Source organism: Nuphar pumila, chromosome 4 (genome assembly GCF_984573655.1).
Source record: "Nuphar pumila chromosome 4, dmNupPumi1.hap1.1, whole genome shotgun sequence".
Taxonomy (NCBI): Eukaryota; Viridiplantae; Streptophyta; class Magnoliopsida; order Nymphaeales; family Nymphaeaceae; genus Nuphar; species Nuphar pumila.
In genome coordinates this window covers 118,494,821-118,504,978 of record NC_143252.1, presented here as the reverse complement: position 1 = coordinate 118,504,978, position 10,158 = coordinate 118,494,821, and the positions used below count along the sequence as shown (strand labels likewise).

General features: G+C 38.1%; 1 protein-coding gene across 1 annotated transcript; it reads right to left on the bottom strand.

The window, feature by feature from the left end:
* Positions 1–2,419: 2,419 nt before the first annotated feature.
* Positions 2,420–6,819, bottom strand: LOC149840791 (ultraviolet-B receptor UVR8-like). Its single transcript, XM_090003336.1, has 6 exons — positions 6,462–6,819; positions 4,502–4,802; positions 4,075–4,424; positions 3,543–3,944; positions 3,021–3,405; positions 2,420–2,837 (listed from the first exon to the last, which is right to left on the bottom strand). The coding sequence occupies exons 2-6, from the start codon at positions 4,745–4,747 to the stop codon at positions 2,595–2,597; spliced, it is 1,626 nt and encodes a 541-aa protein (XP_089859462.1). The 5' UTR covers positions 4,748–4,802; positions 6,462–6,819; the 3' UTR covers positions 2,420–2,594.
* Between the last annotated feature and the right edge of the window lie 3,339 nt (positions 6,820–10,158).

Here is a 10,158-nt window from a genome sequence, read left to right as displayed (position 1 = left end):
TAAAATTGCTGACTTAATATTGTGATATTTTCAAAATGTCACCATATTTGTCACATTGAGTTGGATGAGTCTAGGTTTAAGCTCTAAAGATCAATGAGGTTGATTCCCCGAAGCCCACCGAGACCTCCAGGGCAAATATTCCCTATTAAACAGTAAAGGGTAGATATACTAATCTTACGGTCTTACCAGAGCAAGGTTTACTTAAGAAGAAAAATTGTATTAGAATTAATCATAAACAGTTAAGAAATAAGCTCATGGGGATAACCACTGAAGGTCGAGCAAGGTTTACTGAAGCCTAAGATTACCACACCCGCCGATGCCTAGACCATCCAACTATACCTAGATAGCGTCCACCCGCCCCATTACTAAAGCTCTCAGCCCCCTTGGTAGAGGGCACAGATGAAACGGTTAATTTTAGAAACGCAGAGTCGAAGAACAGAGAGAGAGAGAGCAACCAATTGGCCCAGCTGTAGCAGCCATTAAGAACCTGCAACGAAAACAAGATGAAGAGAAAGACTATGAGCACTGTGGCCTTTTATTTGCACACTAATCACCATCAGAACAATGAGTAGACGTGGCCATTGAATTAAAAAGAATGATCATCAACAGTCAAAAGTGCCTAAATAAATGTATAGTATTTCAGGCAATTCCCTGTTTTCTTCTAAATCTAATCCATAAGGAAAAAACAACAGGCTATAATCCAACATATCAATGGATTTTGTTCACTGCATAAATATTTTTCATTATACCAACTTAAATTTCTTTTTTTTTCTGAGTCACCAACCTTTTTTTTTTTAAAGCACCAACTTCAAATCTCTTGTATGAGCATGTTGTAAGACCGAATTCCTGGAGAAAATTTATCATTTGTTCAGGGCTGACTCCTTGGTTTTCTGTGTCCACAGGGGCTGAATCTCAGTTGCCTAAATTCCAAAGATAGGTCCATCAACTGGTAGAACTATATCTTGTTGCTTTCCTATAATTTGCAGTGTTAATTGACTCCAGATATTGCTCAGAGAAGCAGCAGAGGAAATATCAAACATTATTTTATAGATGAGAAGCACATGGATTTATTAACCTTTTGTTCTATTATCTAGATTATATACAACTCAACTTCTTTTGTTTGTCAATACTATTTAGATTATAAAAAGAATACTGTTTTACCGATATTTTATCCAAATAGACAAGAAATTGCAGGCAAACATATGGTACCCGGACACTCCATTTTGCCCTTGATACCCATGTCGACATGCGTCAACACCCGGACACACCATTTTACCCTCCATACATATAAATTTATATTTAATTTATAATTTATAATTATATTTTCAGTATATAATATATATTTTAGATATAGCATATATATTTTAATTATATTGAGTTTATTATTATATATATATATATAGCCGTATCCTCGTACCCACATTTTTTGGAATTGCTGTGTCATACCCTCCATACCCGCACCCATACCCAGGTGACATAGAGGCAAACACAAAATGACAACAGTTGAAGAACCATAGGATTACTAGCAGGGCAAAATGGTTCATTCCAGGTGTAGGTGAGCAATGTCATCGGTTACAGCAAGGAGTCCAAAATTTGCAGTAAACATGTCAAGTTCAGGCTAACGAGAATTAACCCAAAATTGGAGTTTGCTACTGTCGGTTGAACACATAATAATTGCTTACTATGGATCTCAGCCTGATAATAATCATGGTAACAAGCAAAAAATGTATAGAAATGTTGTTGAATAGACATAACAATACTAGCATACAATATAAGAAAGAATAGGTGGTTTGGCAGAAAGAATAACCAGTACATGTAACTAATAATTAGATTCAAGAAAACTAAATACTTGAAACAAAGTGAAGGTTGTTTATGATATCCTGCAAAGAACCACAAACATCACGTTTTGAGGGATTTCCAAAATCATTTGCAGAAATCAAATTCCCAAAAATGTTGGGACATGCCAACAGTTCCTACAAGAACGAAAAGAAAAGGGAAATTATGAGGTTCGACACTTCAATACCTTGCTAGAATGAAGAAACACTCTAATTTCCTCAGTGACATAATAAGGATTCCTTCACAACAGGATAGAATATATCCCCTAAATGCGTGTTAGAACAGATGTTAATGCACTTACCTAGACAGAGACATGTCAAAGTGTAGTGTTAGCGGCTTAGCTTCGCATCCTTCGGAGACCAACATTCAGATCAGGTTCTTGCCTAATTTCTGCAAATTGACAAAGTTGTAGCCTGAAATCTACAAATAGCAAATAGAACCATACAAAATACTGTCTTCTTAGCTAAAATACCTACAACATCCATACCAAGAAGTAAACAGAAAATTAGAACTAGTAGAAACAGACAACAAAGAATGTTGTCAAGACACGTACTAAGACGTAAGGCTTCAATCTTGATGGAACATTTATGAATAAAATGCTAGAATTGCAATTTAACTTGACCGTTCAATTCACATGCCATTTCATATTTACAATTAGACAAGAACATAGAAGGGTGATATCAAACAAGAGTAGAAGACTTTGTGGAGCAAATAAACTAGGCTAACAGGAATAAACAAGGACATGAATGGGGTATAATTTAATTAAGGTCTATATTGACCCGCTCAGGATTGCCCCTCTCACTCTGATGAGCCATGAGTGTGGTGCCTAGCTGCCCCTTGTCACCAGCACCAAATGCATAAAGCCTTCCTGAATCTGTCATAGCAAAAGTATGTGCATTCCAGTAAATTGAATTAGTTAGGCTAATTTGCACAACCCTTTCATTTGCCTGCTTGAGCGACGTAACCAATTCAGGATTCAGCACATTCACGTGTCTGTTTGCCTGCAGCACAAAATTAGACCTCATGAGGGTAGAAGCAGTCATAACCAAACACCAACAAGATAATGATGCCATGAACAACGAATTTGTTTAAAGAAAGATGTGCATCTTTTTCAACATCTCCATCATTAAAAGCATAACAGTCTCCACAATCTCATACACGAGGTCAATTGAATGGGAGAATACCTGCCCATCAGTACCAGTGGAGTGCCCTAGGCTAGAAGATTCTCCACAACCAAAAGAGTAGACATCCCCATTTTCAGAAACCACAAATGTTGTATAGTCACCGGTTGCAACATGAACAGATTTGATTCCATTCAAGGACTCCACAACCTTTGGAACAGTCTCGCACTCCTCATTCCCGTGTCCGAGGCATCCATAACGACCCCAACCCCATGTGCAGACACGCCCATCTTTTCCAACCACTGCTGCATGCCAGGCACCAGCAGCCACTACAACAGGCTGAAGATTCAAAGTCCGAAACTGTTCTATTAAACGTGGTTGTTTTTCATCAGTTCTACAACCATGCCCAAGCTTTCCTCCCAATCCACAACCAACAGAATACACAGACCTGTAACATAGTGAAGCATTTTCAGTAAGATATTTGAGTTCCAAACAGCAATTGCAGAGACATAAAGATACTTCAGCTGTAGACCGCAGCTGCATAAATACATAAAAATTCCGACACTACACAAATATAGAACTTACATTCCACTAGGTTGACATGCCAGTGCAAGAAGGTAACAGTATCCTGCTGCAATCTGTACCACAGGGATATTTTCCAGAGCACCCCCCATGAGATGAGGCTCCACATCATTTGGTTCAGACTGGTGACCAAGTTTTGCATCAGAACCCCATGCAAAGGTATAAATATTTCCCTCTCTGGAGAGAACTGCAGTAAAGAAATTGCCAATGGCTGCTTGAACGACAAATATATCCTTCAAGGAGTCGACCAGTTGTGGGGTTGTCACACATTTTCCCCCTTGGCCATCATACTCGGCTTCACCAAACGAGTCCTTTCCAAAGACGTATACTTGCCCAGAATCACTGATCAGCATTGTCCTGCCAGCACCAGCTGCTGCTTGAATAATTCGAATACCAGCCAAGGACCTGAACAGTAAAACAAAGGACGGAAACTGGTCTTATCAAAACTAAGCCAAGGTGACTAAATTATCAGGACATGGAAATAGAAACACTGACAAACAGATTAAAAATGTTGTAACTCCACATCCAAGACAACCTGATCAGGCGTGGTCGAAATTCTTCTTCAAGGGTCCCATGGCCAAGCTGACCGGAATTATTAGACCCAAAGGAATAGACAGTTCCTTTTGATGTCACCGTTATGCTGTGTCCAGGACCAGCTATTGCTTGAGATTTTTCTCGCCTGCAACACTTTTCTCCTGCCAGCAAGAACCTCAGAACCAATTTCCACGATCCCCCACACTTCTCCTTCAGGAACTCCCGTTCTTGTTTGTTCATAGGCTTAAAGATGGCTCTTTTCTGGCACATGTCCAGTGCCGCGAGCTCAGATATTGAAAGTTCAGTATCAGGAGCAAAGTGAGCAGGCTGCCTGAAGAAGGAACATGTCACCTGCAACAAACTCAATAATGAAAAGAGAAGCATTATCAATTCTAAACCAGAAACCACTTTGTATGGTGAGAATTGACAAATTGGAAGCTTGCCTCGAGCATCGCAAGGTCATGCGGATCCAGATTACACCCTGTGAGTACATGAAGAACGATGGAGGGATTGGCAGCTAAAGGGAACTCCCCAGGAGTAGATTCTCCAAAGCAATGCCGCTGCTGACGATGATATGTTTGCACCTGAGAGACAAGGGTGAGTGACTGATCGACAATCCCATGATACTGAATTGCTGAGGATTGCGAGAAGGGTCCACTTGTGGTGGTGTCCATGGGCACTGCTGCTTGCAGTGCCCTCAATCAAGTAAAGAAGCACGGAAAACGGAGGCTGCATTTAAAAAAGAAACCAAATCATTCAGCGCTCTCAAGCCTGCATGACTAAAACTTAGATATGTACACCTATCTGCTGGGATTCATCTAATACTCACATTCAGCTTCCTTCTGTTAACCACAAGATACAATGCCAATGGAAAAGCTTACTAACAGAATAGTGATAAAAATCACAAATTTGGTTGTCTAATATTAATACTAAATGTACACCTCAGAACTCACAATCATCACCATAAACTTTCACATTGCTCTCAAACATATTTGATCAGGAGACCGAACACAGGAATACTTCAAGCATTAATTGCAGCTGTCCGAATAATTAAAATGCTCAACGTTTGGAAGGATATATGGAATATGAATAAACAGATCATGGACAAAATGATGGGGAGCAAATATTTGACCAAAACTGCTGGCCTAGCAAGTTGCAATATGAAAAGGATATCAGCAATGAAGATTTACACAAGAAGCATACATTATTCCAGGTCATGTTTTACTATCCACTTTTCCATGAAGGAGAAAAGAAGGCCTGATTAGTAATGTGGATAACTTGTATAATAATCATGATGGAGAAAAGAAGCCTGATTAGCAAAGTGGGTAACTTGTACAACAAAAATTTCGACAAAATTTACATCTGACCCATTGTTTAATGTGCCCAACTCTGCATTCGCACTCTGTTTATCATTTGGAAATCATCCTAATTTGCAATCGCCCAAGTTAATCACTGAGAAAGGAACTAGGATTTCATTCTTTTATCTATCTTGCTCTTTTTGCTGACAAACACAGGATCAAACCCAAGATCACCCAGATAGATGCAGATCTCCAAATTTTTAAAAGCTACAGGTACAGAAACAAATCCCCGGAATTAAACCCAAGATCAGTCGATTCAGATGTAAACCGAAGCTTTCAAATTTTTCAGCGTCACTGAAACTCATCCCAAGACAATGACGAATTGAACAAACTGAATATGGGATGATTTTTTATAAACGGAACCACCGACGTCAAAAGGGAGGAAAGCAGCACAAAAGAACAAATCCAAACTCAGCATCATCAATTCGGAAACATCCGCTATCGAAGTCATGATGCGCATCAAAACGGATAACCAATAAGAACAAGAAGCAACTCCATCATTCACTGCCAAGTCTTCCCATACAAAAACGAGATTAAGAGAAAAGCAGCTCAATTTTTCGGCAATTAACAAAAAAAAATCCTAAATTCACGTCAACGCCTAAATATATTCGTAAACCAGTTTAACAAAAGAAAAACTTCTTCTCCTGAATCAAAACATAATTTTTCCAGGGAAACGGCAGAATCAATGCATGTCAAAACAACAATAACATGCAGTCATCAGATCACACACAGCAAAAAGGGAAAAAAGAAAAGCAAATTAATAAATAATGCATTATCGTCATCATCATTATCGAAGAAGAAGAAGAAATCAGAAAAATCAACGATCAATCAAAATACTTTCAAATCTCTACATCAAAAGTGAATTTAAAAAAAACAAAACAAATCGAATCATCAAATTCCAAGTAAAACGAAAGCGCAAAATAGAAAAACCGAATTCCATAGAATTTTAAAACAGAAAATTAATGAGCAGCACCGATCGCCGTCATAGAAAACCACAGGAGAGAGAGAGAGAGAGAGAGAAGAGGATTACAGCTTTGCACAGTGTCTCTAAAACGCATCCGCTCGGAGAAAACAACGGACAAGAAGGACGGGCGGCCGAAAATCCACCGCGACCCTCTCCCGGTGACGCGACACGACGAAAAAAAAATCCTAAAACCGATTCAATTCTCGAGTTAAACCGATCGAAAAGGGGAGAAAAAAAGAAACAGGATGACGAGTTTGATGATCGGAAGAGGGAATCTGAAATCTTCCCTCTTCCGATTACAAAATAGTCTGATCAATCTCTATCTTCTCTCAACTTTTCCTCCTCTTATTCCTTCTTCTTCCTCTGCTTCTCCTTTGTATTTGCCTTTTGCACTCCTGCTTTTTATGAAGGAGAGGGAATATCCAGAGAGTTTTTCAAGGGAGAGAGGCGTATTACTGTTTGCTCGACCACGCAGGCTTCCACCTGTCTCCTTCCTCTTTCCTTTTCCGCCCCCGCCTTTGCTTTTTTATTATTATTTTATCCTTAGTTTCTTAATTTACGTATAGACCACTATCCTAAGCTGATTTTACACTTACCGGCTTAAGTTTCAACTATTTAATATAACCCCTAATTCTTAGGCATGGCAGCCAGGCACAGGCAGTGGGCCGGGCTGAGGGGATAAGGTCTCCATCCTTGCCTTCGATTTGAAGCTTCATCCCCGTTTCATGTCATCATCCCCGGTTTAAACAGGGCATGGCGGAGCCGGGTCTCATTTCTCTCCGGTCTACTATCATTCCTAAAAGTATTTTAGTTATTTTACTAACGAAGATCGAGGACAGAGCGGGGAAAGCGTAAGTCCATACCCGCTTTTATCCTTGCACGGGTTTTGATTTTAATCCCCATCCCCAGTCCAAACGGAGCAAGGTGAGGGGGAACCCATTTTTCCCCGGTCCACTATCATCCATAGTTTGAATTTTATTTTTTTAAATTGGGAGATGATATATAGTTTAAAAATAATGGAATTTCAAGATTAAAAATAATAGAATTTTAATTCCATACTTATTGTTTGCAAACCAAAGACTTCAACCATTTGTTTTACAATAACTACGTGATATATATTGGCTAACAAGTTAATATGAGCATCTATTGTTTTTTTTTTATGATAATCCAAGGGAAACCCCCTCCATCACCAACAGCACCTTGGCTGGCTTCCGGTTGGTAAAACCCTTAAAGTCCATCCAGTCCACCGGGGAGTACACCTAGCTTCGACTTTACGGCAAGAGATGCTACCTTTGGGTTTCAAACTTGTGACATTCCGTCAACTTGGTGGCATTCACAAGTCATCCCTACCCGATGAGCGAAGCCCGTGTAGCTTGCTGAGCCTATTTTATGAGCATAGAAGAGCTCTTTTCAAACCGATCCATAGGCAACTTTTCTAGACTTGTTTAGTTTCTTAGATCTGCCCTTAATTATAGGTAAGGCTGGTAAACAAGTTGAATAAACACAATAAAGGGTGTTCAAGCTTGGCTTGTTTTTTTGTATCGAGTTGAGTTGAGCAAGCTTGAGCTCATGAAAAGCTCAGAGCAAGCTCATTTACAAAAAAAATGAGTGTATTTTTTAAAAGTTGAAAACAGCAGAATTTGGACCCTAAATCTACTAAGCCTACCTCAAACTAGCTCATTTAAAAAAAATAACAATTGTTTCAAACTTGTAAGTAATAGGAATTGAACTTTAAACTTGTTGCTTGCAGGCCAAACACTTCAACCATCTTCATTCTATAATGAAATATATATGTAAGGTATATTTATTATATTAAATAAGCTTATACTATACGAGTTAAGACTAAGATTGGTTATTCGTGCTTGTGCTTTACAAGTATATTTCATGAGTTGGAATGAGTTCTTTATGAGCTACTCATCTCGTTTCCCAGCCTACACAAAGGAAGTAAGACTCCACAACAACTTAAATACAAAAAAGATTAAATGTGTGATTTTAAAGAGATCACTGCAGTCAAGTGATATGAAAAAATAATGAACATTTGGGCAATTTCTTGAAAAGTAAGCTTAGTGTCAAATATTCAAAAACTGAGGAGGCTAACGTAAATTTGCCATAATTGGTCCCCATATCAAAGTTACCCTTTCTTTTCTTAATCTTTCATCGGTGGTATGACCTCATGCGGTTGGCCCTCATGCATCCTTCTTGATACTCCAATACAGGTCGTCCGATTCTTAGATAGTCGACCCGTTTTACTTCTTAAGCAACCTAAAAACACGCTTGTTTAGGCCGACCTTAAATTATGCATCACGGCATCTTTAGTCAATGGATTGGAATCGGACCAAGTCCGGAACAGGCATGTCCGAACCACCCATAGCTTAATTTTAGCGTGGCTCAGCTGAGTGGGTCTGGTCATATGTCCAATATAAACTTGGCCTGATAATGGTTGTGCCGTCGTGGGGATCTGTGTCAAATCTGGGTAGGGCTGCAAATGGATCAGATATGGGTTTGATCCTGCTTGGTTGACATCCCAAGTCTAAATTTTGTGTACTTGATCCCGGGCCCTGACCCACAAAAATCACCCAAGGGGGTAATTGGTCAGGTGCGCACCCACAGCATAGGTGGGCAGTGCCCTGGGTCAGGGTGGGCACTACTCGTGCCTGACCCAAAGGAGCCATGGCCCACCCAAGCCCGAGTGGCGACTGGCGAGTACCCGGTACTACCCACCTCTCTCTCTCTCTCTCTCTCTCTCTCTCTCTCTCTCTCTCTCTCTCTCGAGTCTGGCCCTCAGGATTGCCGCCTGCTGCTTGCATCGTGCATCTAGTTGTCTGCCGTCGGGTAGCCTCCCTGGCAAGGCAGCATGCCACTGTTGGTCTTCTTTTTGTTTTCCTTCTTGTGATGCTTTTAGGGTTTTTTATGTTTTTTTAATTAGCATTTACATTTTAATTTTGAGTTTTTCAATAAGAATTAAGATTTAGGTTTTTTATTATTTTTAATAGCATTAATATTTAATTAGGTTTTAGGGTTTTTTATATTTTTTAATTAACATTAAAGTCTTTGATTTTATTTTTTTTAATAAAATCAGTATTTCATTAGGTTTTTTTTTCAATAAACATTAAACATGATTCCACATGCTTGATTTTAGTCAGAATTTGTGGGGTTTTGTTTTTTTCTTAATTAACCTCTATATGAATCATATTTGTTAGGATCGAGGGTTTTTATTTAGTTTTTTAAATAGCATAAATATGTAATTTAAGATTTTTTGTATTTTTACAATTAACATTTAGGATTTTATTTTATTTTTTAAATGAGATGAGTATTTAATTACGTATTTCTATTTTTTTAACATTAAACATGATTCTAAATACTTAATTTTAATTAGAACTTTAGTGGGGTTTTTTTTTAAATTAGCCTCTATATTAATGATGTTTGATAGGATTGATGTGTTTTTATTTAATTTTTTTTAAATAGCATGAAATATTTAATTAGGTTTAAGGGTTTTTTTATATTTTTTTCTAATTAGCATTAAATTTTTTAAACAAGGATAATATTTAATTAGATATTTTTGTATTTTTAAGCAACATTATACATTATTTCACATGCTTGATTTTAGTTAAAATTTTAGGGTTTTTTTGTTAATTAGGCTATATGTGAATAATGTTTGTTAGAATTTAATAGTCTAATTTGGTCTTTTGTAAAATGACATAAATGTTTAGTTATGGTTTTAAGGTTTTCTATATTTTTTTTCAATTACCATTAGGCATGAATC

What these genes read in the sequence shown, in the direction of transcription:
- LOC149840791 (XM_090003336.1), bottom strand. Translation starts at nt 4,747, where the DNA reads ATGGACACCACCACAAGTGGACCCTTCTCGCAATCCTCAGCAATTCAG. An exon ending in GCATGTCAACCTAGTGGAAT is followed by an intron (nt 3,406 to 3,542) that starts GTAAGTTCTATA and finishes ACTATGTTACAG; the next exon opens with GTCTGTGTATTCTGTTGGTT. An exon ending in CCACTGGTACTGATGGGCAG is followed by an intron (nt 2,838 to 3,020) that starts GTATTCTCCCAT and finishes TTTGTGCTGCAG; the next exon opens with GCAAACAGACACGTGAATGT.